At 42.6% G+C, this 16,004-nt stretch overlaps 2 protein-coding genes across 2 annotated transcripts in view; both read left to right on the forward strand.

Annotated features, from left to right (window-relative positions):
- adgra2 (adhesion G protein-coupled receptor A2) overlaps positions 1 to 2,065 on the forward strand; it is a 34,023-nt gene extending 31,958 nt beyond the window's left edge. Inside the window, exon 20 of the mRNA XM_049763893.2 lies at positions 84 to 2,065. Coding sequence (XP_049619850.1) covers positions 84 to 1,488 — 1,405 coding nt within the window. The 3' untranslated portion in view covers positions 1,489 to 2,065. The remainder of the gene's footprint in view (positions 1 to 83) is intronic.
- A 768-nt stretch (positions 2,066 to 2,833) lies between these two features.
- rab11fip1a (RAB11 family interacting protein 1 (class I) a) lies at positions 2,834 to 15,986 on the forward strand. Its single transcript, XM_049763892.2, has 6 exons — positions 2,834 to 3,529; positions 8,548 to 8,972; positions 9,490 to 10,366; positions 12,158 to 14,368; positions 14,653 to 14,752; positions 14,881 to 15,986. The coding sequence occupies exons 1-6, from the start codon at positions 3,180 to 3,182 to the stop codon at positions 15,079 to 15,081; spliced, it is 4,164 nt and encodes a 1,387-aa protein (XP_049619849.1). The 5' UTR covers positions 2,834 to 3,179; the 3' UTR covers positions 15,082 to 15,986.
- Positions 15,987 to 16,004: the final 18 nt, after the last annotated feature.

Here is a 16,004-nt window from a genome sequence, read left to right on the forward strand (position 1 = left end):
ATAATTCAGCGTGATTGGGCCAATTTACAATGACGTCCTTGTTGTGCATTGACCCTTCACGTAGCCTTTACTGCCTCTTGCAGCTGCTGGCTGGTGTGGCGCCCCAGCCTGGGGGCTTTCTTTGTCCCAGCGGGCCTAGTGTTGTCAGTGACCTGGATCTACTTCCTGTGCACTGTGTTCTGCCTGAGGCATCGTACGGCCAAAGAATGCACAGGAACCACACCGTCTTCTCCCATGACTGAGAGCCAGCCTGCACTGGCGGCAAGCGTCAGTCTCCTGTCTACAGACTCTGTTGTGGGCCCAATAAATTCCAGTGTGGCTACAGAGGACCAGTACTCGCTAAAGACACAGTTTTTAATTTTGGTGGCCACCCACTTCCTATTCGTGGTGTTGTGGTGTTGCGGTGCCATGGCAGTGTTCCTGACTGGGCACGCTAGCTTGTTGTTTAGTTCTCTTTATGGAATGGTGGCCATAGCCCTTGGGGTGTTCTTGGTGGTGCACCACTGCTTCCGACGAGTGGACGTACAGGCCTCGTGGCTGCCGTGCTGCCCGGGTCACAGCAGCACCCATCCCGCATCCACCTACACAACAGGAAGTGGCGTACAAACCTCTGAGCAGGGTTCACAACTTTACATCAACTGCCATCAACCCGGTGGCTCGCATAATTCTTCATCGACTCGCTCATCGTCCACACCGAGTGGCATCAGCAGTGTCGGCCCCGGGCCCTGTAAACTCACCAACCTACTGCAGGTGACGCAAGACACTACGAGCAACACCTCACGGGCTGCTGCTGGGATCACCGCCGGCACCAGTACTGACAATGTCAGCAAGCCGTCAAACAATATTTTTCCCAGCGTTAACGCTTCCGTGCCGGTGCATCCTCAGAGAAGGAAAGTGAATAGCAGGACTAAAGGCAGCAGCCAGTATCCCCATCGCGGTGATGGCAGAGGTCACTATCGTCTCAAAGCTTTAAGGACAGCGGGAGGCGGGGGCAGCCTCGGCGCTTTGGGTCCCACGAGCTTGGAGCGCCTCAGCTCATCACACGCCGTCCATAAGCAAGCCACCAGTGAGAACGGGAGCGTCCATCACAGCCTCCCAGAGAGCCACGCAGGCCCTCTGACAAATGGAAAGCGTGTGGGTCAGTCAGTGGCCACCAGCCCTTCAGAAGGCAGCGACGGGGGGAGCAGCGGCAGTCGCAAACCCTACCCTCTTCTCCCTTCCGTGGCCAGCAGGGTGGCTATGAACGGCGCGCACCGACGCTGCATCAGCCGAGACAATTTGAAACTAGCGGCTGCTGCAGAGCGAGAGGTCAAGCGCTGTTCTTACCCTCTAAACAGCATCACAACAACTGTGCCGGGAGCCGCGGCCCCAAACGGCGCCCTGAAGAACTCCATTCGGGAGCTGGACCACGACATGAGCAGCACCGATCACTCCCAAAGTTCTGTGGGTGTGAAGAGCAGTTTGTGGAAGAGCGAAACCACTGTGTAATTTGGATTTATGCATGAACGGCAGTGTTATCGTTACATCTTTTTAAATGAAGAGACTATGTTGTAAATTACTTTTGATTGATTATTGTTATATAATTTAAGATTTTTTAAAAAGGGATCCAAGACCCCAAACTGCTACTTTTGTTTCAGAGGCTAATAATTCAGTGTAAAATAGTCCCGATTTTTAGACCAGTATAAAACGTTGTTTGTTTTATTCAACAGACAATATTGCAATATTGTGCATATATTGGTTAATGAGGATTTATGACTTAAGTTTAATGAGAGATTTATTGTTTTACCTTTGATTATCTATGCATTTCAGAAGACTGTTCATTTTAACAGTACACAGCTTTATGCAATTCCTTTCACGGTCATGTTTGCTTTAAGTATTTTTTGTAAATGCGTGTGCAAGTGTGTGCGTGTATATGTGTGTGCGCGTGTGTGTGAGTGTGCATGGGCGTGTGGCTGTACATAATCCAGTGTCAATTAAAAGATGGTGAGGTATTTGAATACAAATTGAATTTTTTTTTCATCATGCATTCCCCTGAGCACTCCTTGTAATAAAATGCAATTGTGTAGCCATGTATAATCCATTCCTGCAGCATTTGGCCTTCAAATGTAAGTAGACCACCGTAAATCATTAGTTTTTATCGTTTACATTTTATACAGCAAAGGAAGTTCGATTACAGGAAATTGGGCTTCCGTTGTGAAATTTATCGTCACTCCCTTTTGTCATAGTTTAAGGAAGTCTGTGTGAAATCCAGAGACCCACCATGTCACAACATTTATTCATTTATTTATTTATTTATTTATTTATTTATTTATTTATTTATTTATTTATTTATTTATTTATTTATTTATACCTCCGCAGCGGTGAAACACTAAACAATACATTTTTAGTCAACAATTTTCTGTTACCCAAAGTGTTAACAAACGTTATGAAACGGTCTAGAATACAAATCAAACCAAAGTACTAATGTATTCGAAGTATGTCTTACTTCAATATTTTATTTAAAATAATAACTAATCAGTGACTTTGGCACATGCTATATTTTCCAAATTATTAACCACAAACACCAGGGAACGTCATGTACTCTTATTTATTTCTATTGTGAAGTATTTCTTTAGTTAGGAACTTTATGAGTCACTGGACTTTTTTTGTTGACATCAGTGACACGTTCTTTTTTCTTTTTTCTGCTTGGCTGAATGTATGCAGTGTCCCGAGCAGCGACTTATCTCTTTGGTTAACAATTAACTGAATTGTCACGCCCCTCGTCTTCTCGGTCCAATCAGCGAAGGACATTAAACATTGACAGCCACATCTAACCAATCAATTGTCCGCATGTAGAGCCTCAATAGGAATCAGGAAAATCCAGGAAGTAAGGTTTTTAACTTTCCGCAACGCAATATTCAAGAGAGTTGTATTTGTGATCAAATGAACGCTATTTCAAATATTTAATCATACAGTTTGTTTTTGTTTGACTCCATCGTCTGGTACCATACCAGAGTCTTAAATGTCGTGTTACGAGGAAGAGGGGGACGAGCGAACCTGAGCTTCCTTAACCGAAGCCCAACTCGGTAACTCTAAACCGCCAATAATAGGACGTTGAAGGTTAACAGCAGCACCACCGCGAGTCTCGCTTACTAAACCCGATCGGAAAGCTTTGGGCCACGGATCTTTTGACTGCGGCGATGTCTCTGGTTGATCAAAGCCAGCAGGCGTTCCCCACCAGTGTGCAGGTAACGGTGCACCAGGCTCGGCACCTTCGCCCCAAGGGGAAGAATGGCACCAACGACGCCTATGCCATCATCCAAGTGGCCAAAGACAAATTTTCCACCGCGGTTGTGGAGAAGACTATGGCCCCGATGTGGAAAGAGGAGGCTTCATTCAACCTACCGCTCTTCCACCCGGGCAACGTCGATCGCTGCACTCTGTACATCATCGTCATGCACCGAGTCCAGGCCGGGCTCGACAAGTTCCTGGGCCAAGCCGTGGTCAACTTAGTGGAGCTGCACGAAAACAAGGCTCGCCAAAAGCCAGAGTAAGTGCTCTTCATTTTTATCAACACACTTCATGGTGGTGAGGTTTGAAGTTACATAAAGATGTATGCAAAACTCAAGTGTAAAAAAGGATTTAAAGTTATTCAGTCTAAAAGGAGAAAAATCAATGCATTAAATACATCTTACATTTATGGCTACTATTCCAAACTTGCCATTGTCCTCCCACATTTCAAAATATTAGCTTCATTGAAGACTCCAAATGGCCCATTAGTATGTTTAATTGTCTACAAACAGTCCAAAGCCAGCTGATGGGTTGCAGCTCACTTGTAACCCAAATGACCTATAGAAAACAACTTGGTTAGGTTTACAGCCACTAATGAGACTTTTTATTGTGTGAATACTTTTTGATAATAATACATGTGAAACACGTCCAAAACCTTCTTATTCATTGTTGTCATAACGTCCCACTTGCTCATATTTCTGACCTTTCTCATCATTTTGATGTAGCTGAATGTGTGGGAGGTCGAGGTGATGTTTTGCAGACCCACCCTGAAATCAATGTCTCACATTGCTGCTGGCAGTTCTGCACATTCCTCTGAGCCATTACGTCTATGCTGTGTGTGCTCACACCCTGATGTCTTGGATGACTTTGGATGATAATGGTGCTTAAAAGAAGCTTGGGTGTAACACACACGCACGCACACACACCCGTTAGCCACTCCCAGCGATATTGTCTTCATTTTGGAATGACCATTGTGTAAACCATTTGGTTATTTTGATTACTGTATTCATGTCTTCGTCTTTTGGTTTCATAAGACCTTTTTACTATTATGTTCATAGTTGTATTGTTCCTCTCTTTTTGAATGCTCCACTTTGTTTTGAGGAACAAGCAACTCGAGGCTAACTGGAGTCAATTGCCCCACACCTTACGTGCTAATGTGAAGAATGACTATTCAAGATGAAAACGCTCTTATAATCGATTTTGTTTTCATAAGAGTACATAAAAATGCATATCAAGACCTCATCCCTTTTAACAAACTGAGCAATTATTCTGTTTTGCATGAATGCAAGCACTCCAAATGTTTTATTTTTTAATGATTGTCAGTAGAGCAATCGGGAAGATTATCCTCATATAATCAAGGGAGGAGGCTCAGATCAGGTTAACTAAAACTGAATGTAAGATTTCATGTTTTTGTTGCGCAATATTTCTTTTATACACTTGAGTGTTGTTATTGTTTTGAGTCTTGTGTGCACTTATGCGAGTGCAAATTGGTAATGCGGGTTGTTTTGTAGATGTAAATGCCGTCCGTCCAGGCTGTGGTGGGCGGTGAGTTTCGAGCTTTGCCACCTAATCCACATCTTAATGGTGCTATTCCATTACATAATATTGTACAACATTTACTAAATATAGCGATACGTGACTTGGCAGAGTGAGAGAGGCATTTCACAAGTTTGGGGATTAATACCATGATTACTCAAGATGTTAAAGATACTGTGTAGCGTTTCACAATCAATATTTATCAGATTACATGATAAAATCATAAAAACTGGATTACTTCATACTCACCAAATATTAGCGTAAGGCATTTTTGAATTTGCACAATTCAGATTCTGGTTCTTCGATGTGATTTTTAGTTCTAGTGGGGAAAAATCAATCAAATCATTAATTCTGGTCTTACATCAATTTATTCAGCTTTTGAAATAAAGGTCCCAAATTAGTTGCTACTCATAGCCACGACATTGCCTGTATGTTTCAAAACAAACATTAACGTGCAACAAAAATGCAAATACATGTTGTATTCGTGGCGTTTCATGTTCTTGGAGAGAAGGCGCTGTAAAAATAAATGCTCATTATTTGGCACCAAAATTAAATAATCTAAGCGGTTACCAGATGGAACCTGATTTGCAGGATCAGTGAGCGCATGCTTGAGGAGCATGGCGTGTTGATGAACAGAACACCCAGTCAGTCAGTTGACGTAACAATTCATTGTCTCTTTAAACCAACCAAAGACACGTCATGGTGACATTTTGACGCCTGAAAGTAACAGCAGGCAGTTTCCTGATAAGAATTTGCCCGCATATACAGTACAGTTGAGGAGCTAATTTTTTGGCCAGTTTTTTTTTTTTTTTTTTTTTCTTTCCTCTACAAGTTATGACTTGCATCAGCCACAATGATTTGTTTATAGTAGCAACACTGCTGTTTACCTTGACTTGCCTCATTTTGGACAGAGTACTGACTTTTGAGACCTTTGCAATAGCTTTAAAAATGACTTATTCATTAGTTATTTTTCCAAAATCGATTTAACTTTGCTAAGGGACTATGTTTTCTATTTATTGAATTGATTTAATTATGTAAAAGAAAAGGCTAAATTTGAATAAAAAGAAGCAAAATAAAAAAAAAAGAGCAAATATAATCACGTTTCACATTTCAATAAGCCATTCAGAATGCTTCCATTATAAAATTGTTTGCAGTGACCATGATATGATTTTCAGGCCATATCGCTAAGACTTCAGTCACTGCTTGAAGCTGATAAATCTCTGACAAAAATATAGGCAAGAATCACTCAATAGCAAGTGCTGGCTAAAAGATCTGTTCTCAACTTGGACATTCAAATCGACCAGGCAGATTATATTGGCAGGTACAAGATAAAACACAAAGATGGGAACACCAAATATTTATCAAACACTTCATTGCCTACGTTTAAATTGACAAAATATTTTAACCCAACCGGAATTCGGATCGAAATTATGTTCAGATGTACTTTTTTTATGGACACTACAAGTATTGATCCGATTAGGACATGACTTTTCATGCATCACACTTTTGATCAGAAAAAACTATTTTGACGTGCAGATTGCCTAAGAATGAAAATGCACGAGGCTTGAATGTCACATATTTACAAAAGTCATTTTGTACTTGACAAAAAGAAAAGTGAGTAGAGAACATGTTCAACATGCAGGGACGAATGGTCTCGAGGCTATGTTGATAAGTTTGTTTTAGTAGCTGTTTTATTATTCATGTTTACAATCTCAATCAAAATAGTCGAGATTTATTTATTTATTTTTTTTGCCCATAATCCTCCTGCCCTACTTTGTGGCAGTCAAACATGTCTTTAAAGGCACATTTTGTTTTCTGTATTCTATATCAAGTGTGATGAGTGCATACAAACCGTTTGTAGTTGCGTGCCACGTCAAGCAGCCTTGTTTAACTTGGCCTGGTCCACTGTGAACGATGAAACACGGCTCAAATTAGTGTAACCTTCATGACATTACTCAGAGGAATGTTGATTCATTCCCAAGCTTGTCTTTTGACTATTTTCTTTACAAGATCCACTAGAGGTCTGCCAGACTGTAAATTGACGAATGCAGCAGTAAACTCCCCGTGAACTACAAATAACGCCACATAAACTTCCAATGATGATCTTAAAGGGTAACAAAATGACTAGCGTGAGAACACACAATCTTGTTTAAGTGAAAGAAAGTGTTTTTGCTTTTCATCAGTCAAGCATTAACCATTATCCATAATGTCTTGACATTGCTAAACACATTTGTAGAAGTACAAGAACACTCCTTCCTCTTCCTTCAGACAATAAGCGCTAATCCTTCACAACAGAAACAACACTGGTGGTGAATACACCCATAAATGTTTGTCTTTGAAATTGCAGCCACAGTAATATACACACCTTAACCACTGTCGCAAAGAATCGGATGAGTATTTCAGATCACGATGCCTTAATTGAATATATCAATTACAGCTGAAAAGTCAAAATTCATCTGTTCACAGATGGGTAAAAAATGAAAAATGATGACTGGATATTTGGTCTGATGTCAATAATCGCATCTATTTTAAATCAACCCCCACCACCTTCAGGCTAATTGCTCTCATTGATTGTTATGCTTTTGACATAATTGAGTCAACATCACACTACACTAATAATACTAATACTAACAATACTTCTAATACTACTAATAATAATACTAACAGTTACCTCACAGATCAGAGGTGCGGGGTTCAATTATTGCTCTTGCCTTCCTGTGAGGGGAGTTTGCATGTTCTCCCCGTGCTTGCGAGGGTTTATTCTGGGTACTGCGGTGTTCTCTCGCATTCCAAAAACATGCGTAAGTATGTTGATAGGGCACTGTGAATTGTCCGTAGGTGTGATTGTGAGTGTGAATATTTGTGTGCCCTGCAATAGCCCAGCAACCGGTTTAGCGTGTACCCTACCTACTCCCCAAAGTCAGCTGGGATAGGCTCCACACGCCCTTGACCCTCATGAGGACAAGTGGTTCAGTTAATGGATGGATGATAATGATAATAATAATGCCGCTCATATTTCAAATGCATTGAAAATGAGACACTCCCATGAGTTGTTTTGTGTTCTTACTAGTACATTATTTTTGCACCTGTCGCTTCTGAGTATAAGTCGTATAAATCAACAAACTATGGAGGAAAAAAAACACTGAGTTGATCTGGAATAGCAGTTGCATTTTAGGGAGAAAAGTTAACAAAAACCAAGAACAGTAACACTGACTCTTCGTTCAAAATCTCTGTTCCCCAATAATGGGTGCGTTTGGAAAATACATTCCAAGCACGCACTACCTTACTCCAACTCAAAAGACAATTCTTCTTTTAACCTTTGGGCGCAATGCCTCACGATTCTAGTTAAGCCATTTTAGACTAAAGAGAAAAACATCTGCCTTAGAAGCTAAATTTAAGAATCCAACCAGAACTCGACCGCTGCTGTCAACGCAATTAGGGTGCCAGTCCGAGTTCTAATTCTATCAATATACATATTGCACCCGAATATACGGGTATGTACAGTAAGTCGCAGAACCAGGCAGACTAACCGGCTACAACTTGTGTTGTTTGAGATCCAGTGCAAGGGCTTTGAAAATCTGTCTTGACACATTGACAGTATTTTTTTTTAACATACTGTGCCTAACTCACCCACCCATCTAATGACTTCCTTTTTTGTGTGTTGCATCATGACAAAGTTGTAAAATTGTAGTTTGAGATATATTTTGAAGTTCTCATTCACCTCCTCTCTGTCATCTTCAGTTGGTTTACACTGGTGGACAAGAGTGGAAAATCGGACAAGCTGCGAGGCGACGTACTGCTTGGCATCACCTTCATGAGGAACAACATGTCAGCTAGCATGGTGGACCTTTCTGTGAAGGACAAGCCACGTTCCCGCATGTCCAAGTTGAAAGACAAAGTCCGCTTGAAGAAAAAAGACAGCTTCTCTGATTCCGGCTCGGCTATGAGCCAAGTCCTGACAGACAGCGAGGGAGACCGCGATTCACTCGCCTCCAATCAGACTGCAGGGGAGAAAAAAAAGTCCAAGTTTAAAAACATCTTTGCACCAAAATCCAACTTGCAGCGTAACACCTCACAGTCCATGTCGACCCTTGGCAGTCTTCACGGGAGGAGCTCATCCCTTAGCGGCAGCCGCTCATCTGGCATCAATGTCGAAACCCCCGAAGGTAGGTGAAGGTGAACCCCTTCATGTGTCGAATTTGTTCGCTTCTTAACTGTTTGCGATGCTGCACGAGTTGACTCTCCTTTTTGCCTTACAGTGGAAGAGCATTTAATTTTTCTGCCTATCACTATAAATTGCTTGTATGAATGGATGGGAAAAAAAAATTCGAATTAGGTGAGATTTGCTCAATTCCTGTAGTAGTTGCGATTAGAAATGACTGCTCTAACTTATAACAACAATAGAGTTGGAGGTACTTTTTTCCATGAGTCATTGCCAAGTAAAGACAATGATTATTTTTAAGAGGGCAGCAAAGTTGAGTCTGTGGAGCATAATACTGACCAAACAGTGACTATCGTATCAGCACGCTTAGATATTCAGGCTTTCCAGTTAGTAGAAATAGTACTGAGTAGTATCTGGTTACGCTGATTTTTAAACTGTGAGTAGGTAGGGGCAACTTGTGCAATTCAAATAATGTGCTTCATCTAAGCAATCACCTCACGTTGTTTTCTCTTCTTCCATAGTCAAGAAGAAATTCAAATTCCTTGGACACAAGCGGAGTGGAAGCTCTGACAGCAAGGGGTCTCAAGGTCCATTGTCCTTCCTGAGCCGCTCCAAGCACAGCCACAGTGATGTAAACAACCCCGGCATTAACAGCACCCAGGTGTATGCAGAAGAGCCAGAGGCCAGGAGAGGCTCGACTATCAGTCTTAGCAGCTCTGGCCAAGGTTCGATGGAAAATGTACATCAACATAACGCCAGTGTCATGCCAGACAGGCACGTGCCTTTGTTTAGGTCCGAGAGTCGAGATAGGCTTATGATGGAAGAACGGCGGCGTCAAGAGGAAGAGGAAAGACGCCAGATTGATGCCATGCGATTGCAGGAGGAAGAGGAGAGACAAAGGAGATGGCTGGAGGAAGAAAATCAGAGAAAGGTAGACGAATATGAGAGAAACAGGCGCTTTCTTGAGGAGGAAGAGCGGAGGGAAAAACAGAGGGAGGAGGAAGAAGAACGCAGAAAGCTGCAAGAAATAGAGAATGAGGAGCACCTCAGAATAGAGGAGCTAAAAATAAAAGAAGAGCAGAAAAGTCACGAGGAGGCTTCCATGAGCGAAAGGCTCTCATCCCTGTTTGGACTCGCAAGAAAGAAGGAGGACAAAAAAGAGGAGACACCACAACACTCTGAAGAAGAAGTGACCGCACAAGCGCTTCACTATGACACAAGAGATCAGCAAGTCTTCGAGGCCACAAACTCATTTGAGAATATTTCACTCAACTCTACAACTCAATTTAACAGCAATGAAAGTCCATCTGATGAGCAGAAATCCAGCCTTAACCCACAAAGCTCGTCTGCCATGCTCTTCCTAAATCGTACCGCGAGAGTGTCCACAGTTAAACCAAGGTAGGCCTTCTCTTTCTCTTTCTTTTTATGGTCAAAAGGGTTTTTCTGTTAGAAAATCAAGTTGCAAAAGAGTCTCAAGAGCAGGGGACCCCAATGTGAAAGATCACCATGAAAGGCAGAAATCATGTCTTACGTGAAAATAAAATTTAAGAAAATCTGAAAATTAGACCATAATAACAGTAAACAAATGAGAAAACAGGTGACGCTAAATTCCCAGGAGCCCTTCGCATTAATCAGTACCCAAAAAGTTGCTGTCATTTTCCCAAAGGGGACCCCTGCTCAAGACTCTCGGGAAGTTTGATTTTGATGTTGCTTGTGGGCACGTTCTTTTTCTTTTGAATTAATTTGCTGTTATGTGTCTTTTAACTCAAGGCTAAAATTTCCCAAAAATGACTTGTCTATCAAAATCTGTCTACCTATTAAAATGCTGACTGAGTCTGGCTGGAAAGGCCACTTTAACCTGAGTGCAACGTGCCGAGAATTTTGAAAATTGGATGATGGGTTCAGCAAAATGAAGTAGACAAAGATTGCCTTTCTGGGGAGTGTTTTTGTTTGAGAACGCCCTTAGAAAATGCGGTCAAAAAACACCTTCACATTAGAGGAACAATTAGAACTTCTTGATCCTTTCATTTTCTGCACTACCCTTCTTGGCCAATTGGCTGACGAGTTCCAGTTAAAAATAGCCACCAATAAGCTTGTGCAAGCGGAAATTCCAACGAGTTCTGCAAGTCAATACAAATTAAACAGTATTAGTGAGACGAACGGTGTACTTCAATCTTTTTTTTTTTTTTGCATGAATTTAGTTGTTATGGAGGATTTTAGAGGCATTGAAGTGCTTATTCCATGTTCCCCCCCCCCCCCCCAAAAAAAAAAAAGATGGCAGCCACCTGCCAAGTTGCTAATAAAAATGTCTAAGATTTTTCTCATATTCTTTTCACCAGCAAAAGAGACATCTTTATATATTTAAATGAATTGTATATTTGACATATTTGACTCTCACACTGGACACTCTTGGACGACTATTAGTATTCTAGCCAGCAGTTGATGGACCTGTTTAGCCAGACTGAGCTGCTGTGAGATGAGGAAAAGGGCGTGTTAGTTTTTGTGAAGATGTTGTGGAACAGGTTTCAGAAATAGCTTGTAGAAGTTGCTACAGTCTGACTTGTAATGTCAACGTTTTCACTGTGTGGTTTTCTTTTTCTCCTTTCTTACGCTTTTTTCCTTCCATTTGGATCTTGGTGGCAAGTTTTGTTGGCTTTGGGTCATCATGGTGAGCAAACTGCACATTTTTTTGTCAATGAATTGTGGTTTTGTATTAGATGTTAGATTGTGGTGCGAAGGGGGATTTTGATTCAATGATTCTGTTGAAATTAACTGAGTTTGGACAATGCTTTACATTTCGATTTAAAAGTATTTAAGAATGCTGAAAGGCAGTAAAGACGCCTTACACCAAACAATTACATTACTTAAAATAGAAGCCTCTAGCAGGTATTGTTTCTGTTTCTGTTGCTTCTCTGTGGAAGTTAACTGATGTCTTTATGAAAAGATTGAAAGGGCTTTTAATGATTACAGTTCATAAGTATGCTCAGTGGTTTAAGGAAACGTATTAACCGTGGTTTTGTAAAACAATGACAGGCGCCGCACAACGTTTGGCAATGTGCTTTTGTCAAAAATGTCGCAATCTGGTAGCTACGAGCTAATTTGGTGATGGGCTTGTACACTGGTAGACCTAATTTTGGGTTATTTGATGGTTTCACTTATTTGTAGGCCTTTTTTCCTACTTCTTGGCAGATTGAGCCATTCTCTGGAATCTGAATCTTCTGAACACCTGCCATTGGAATATTCTGAGTCTCAAACCCCCAGTGTTCCTGCAGACCAGCAGTGGACTTCCCCAGGCGCCTCTGAATCCCCCCTCTCTAGTGTACCATATGAGTTCCCCGATACTTTCTCTAACCTTCATTCATCCTTGGCTCCCCTGAGATTCAGGGAAAGTCCCTCTGGTTCCCTGCGTAAAAATCCGCTGGGTTCAACTTCCTCGTACCTGAGTGGTTCCTTGTATATAGATCCACCTGGTTCCTCGTCTCGAAGTCCGTCTGGTTCCCCCAGTAGAAGCCCGCCAGGTTCCCCCAGTACAAGGCCGCTTGATTATCCCAGTAGAAATCTGCCTGGTTCCCCCAGCAGAAGCCCGCCAGTTTCCCCCAGTAATCCACTCGGATATCCCAGTAGGAGCCCGCCTGGTTCCCCCAGTAAAAGCCCGCTTGGCTCCCTCAGTAGAAGCCCGCCTGGTTCCCCCAGTAGAAGGCCGTTTGAATACCTAAGTAGAAGCCCGTCTGGTTCACCCAGTAGAGGGCCACTTGGTTCCCTCAGTAGAAGCCCGCTCGGTTCCCCCAGTAGAAACCCGCTCGGTTCCCCAAGTAGAAGCCCGCTCGGTTCCCCCAGTAGAAGCCCGCTCGGTTCCCCCAGTAGAAGCCCGCTCGGTTCCCCCAGTAGAAGCCCGCTCGGTTCCCCCAGTAGAAGCCCGCCTGGTTCCCCCGGTAGGAGGCCACTTGGTTATTCCATTAGAAGTCCACCCGGTTCCCCCAGCAGAAGCCCGCCTGGTTCCCCCAGTAGAAGGCCACTTGGTTTCCCCAGTAGAAGCCCGCCAGGTTCCCCGAGTAGAAGCCCGCTAGGTTCCCCAAATAGAAGCCCGCCTGGTTCCCCCAGTAGAAGGCCGCTAGGTTATCCCAGTAGAAGCCCGCCAGGTTCCCCCAGCAGAAGCCCACCCGGTTCCCCTTTGGAAAGTTCAGGTGGTTCCCTTTCTTACAGTGTAGGCGACGTGCCATCATCACCCACAATGGCTGATAAGACAGGAAGAGCCCCCTTGCCACCCTTGTATCCAATATATGAAGCCCGGACTGGTGGAACTCAAGAGGTGCAGCTCTCCAGTCACACAAATGGATCTCAGCAAGAAAAAACACTATCCCTCCCACTTCCTGATTATGAAACATTGTATCCTCAGAGGAGGCATGGAGTGAAGGGGCACACTCGATGGGATCATATCATTGCTGAGGTCAATCAAAGACGTATAGACAGTACACCAGAACTGATAGGTCCAGAAATGAGTGTGGATGGCCCCGAAGACCCAGAGAAGGCTGGATCTTCATTTTCAGAGGACAGTACTTCTCTTGGGCATTTACAAACATATCACCAGGAACAAAAACCTAGGTCATCAAAAAAAGTAGCTGCACCTCCTCCACCCAAGAAAGCTGCTGACCAAACAAAACCCCCAGAGACCTCTGACATACAAGTTCCCACTGCCAGACCAAGGCAAAGGCCCGCCATGAAAGAGCCAGCAGAACAACATTATTCTGTAGATATTACTGATAGGCAAATGAGCAGCCACGGCCTAAAAACACCAGAAAAACCACCCAGAACATTGGACAGCCTTCATACCAGCGTAGCACAGAGGGAACAAAACCCTGAAAACTTTGGAATGACAGCAGAAGATCTTGATCAAATTTTCAGTGAGGGGAAAACAGGGGACCCCTTCGCAAGTTTGAATGGCTATGAGAAAAACAACTGGGAAGATGCGGACAGTCAAAGCAGCCTTGGTTTGCAAAGACAAAATTCATCGAGACGAATATCATCGCCTCCTTCAAGAAGTAACTCTCTAAAGGCTTCTAAATTTCAGCAAGAACCTTCGAACGAAGAAGAAACTAACAAAATTCAACTTTCAACAAGAGACGTTGTCATGGAATCCATCACACAAAGGCATCCAGCTGATGGAAAGGCACAAGTGCATTTTCTCAATGGCGAGGATCCAGTTGGCAGTGATCCTTTTGCAGTATCGTCGTCATTCCCTTTTTCAGAGCCGCTACCTGTTGTCATGGAGGAACCGTCCTCACAAGCTCAAGTGTTGTCTGTGAGAAAAAAGCCAAAGAAAGCATTGATGCCACCCTCTGAATCTCTGATTGTCAGTCCTCAGATTAGCAATGGAGATGACCTTGCCTCCACGCTATCCAGGTGAGATTGAAAAGAATGATGACTTTGCATTTGTGGGCAGTTGCTATCTGGATAAAGAACTCTCTGGTCTTTGGTTTTACCTTGGTTGGGATTGTTGGTTTTCTTGGTGAATTAAGGCTTGGACTAATTTGAACATGATTAGACCCTTGAACAAAGACTCAACTATTGTATGTTGCGTAACCCACATTTCAACTCATGACTTGACGAGACCAGTTTGCTACCAACATCATTGTCTAATTGCTTCATGCAGCATAATATAAGAAAGAATATGCATTTCCTTACAGGCCTCATCCAGTGAAGCCTATGCACTCTCTTGAGAGTCCGAATCCCACCAGCACTTACTCACTGAAGGACATGCATGCTCAAAGTGGCACCCCTAAAAAGGTAGGGATATAAAAAACGCATCACAGTCACTATATGAGTTCCCCCAGACTTTTGAATCTAGGCACCTTTTGATTCATTGTCAAATTTTCCCCAAAGGACAACTTCTCACCATATTGTACTTAACACAGGTGGCGGGCATGGTTGACAGCGGACCATTCACTCAGCTGACCCATGAAGAGTTGATCACCCTGGTGGTGAGGCAACAAGCCGATCTGTCCAAGAAAGATTCCAAAATCAGCGAGCTGGAAGAGTACATAGACAACCTGCTGGTGCGTGTCATTGAGGAGAAGCCGACCATCTTGCATGCGGTGAAGACCAACCCAGCATGAGGTAACCACAAAGGAAAGAAGAGACCGACCGGTGTGCATAATGGCCCTGTAAAGCTTTTTGTTTGTGTGTACTAAGACGCATCCTTTTGGATGTCTTAAGGCATATGCACTTTGTGGAGTAATATTTAGGTTTCTTTCAGAATGCTAGAAATAGCGTCTGGTTGATAAACAAGCAGGTAAAATGTATTTAAGTCAATGAATTCATTTGTTTGAACCTCAGCGGTACATGGTTTGAAATGTCTTGATTTATTTCCATTATCAATGTGGTATGTGCTTAATTTAATATCATAGATTTGTTTTTTTCCATTGTACACAAAATGTTTATATGACAATCATTCCACATGTGTAGCCTCACAATGTACATATATTTTATGCATAGATCACCCCCAAACAATTATTTATAAATTAGTACCTCATCAACAAATTTTCCCTCTACTGAGGTATTTTCCCTTCTTATCAGCTGCTTTGCCTTCTGTACAAATGGATGCCTTTCATTAACTTGAGAAAACCAGCACAAATCAAGCAGATAATGTTGCCTTATTTGCAATTGCCTGTGTCCTATGAGGTGATAGTTAGTGCAACAATGCAGTGTTTGAGAACTCGCCAAAATTACAAACACAACGTCAGACTCACAAGGACATGTTCTTCCAGCAAGTCTGTGATAAATACCTTATTCAGAAATTCTAGCAATATTTCCAACATGAATGTAGAGACATTTTTGCAAAGCCTTTTGTGACTTATAGTTAAGGAACTCATTCTTGGCTACCTCTCTTCTTTCTGTGGGCTGAGCACTGAAAATGTCCTCAAGATGCCTCATAGATTGTACTTCCATTAACGCGCCAATATAACAAAGAGGTCATGAACGGTGGTTTTATTTTAAATAAAGACACTCAATTTCGTCCAAATGCAAACTGGTTTTATTT

The sequence above is a fragment of the Syngnathus scovelli genome, chromosome 3, assembly GCF_024217435.2.
Source record: "Syngnathus scovelli strain Florida chromosome 3, RoL_Ssco_1.2, whole genome shotgun sequence".
In the NCBI taxonomy this organism is placed as follows: domain Eukaryota; kingdom Metazoa; phylum Chordata; class Actinopteri; order Syngnathiformes; family Syngnathidae; genus Syngnathus; species Syngnathus scovelli.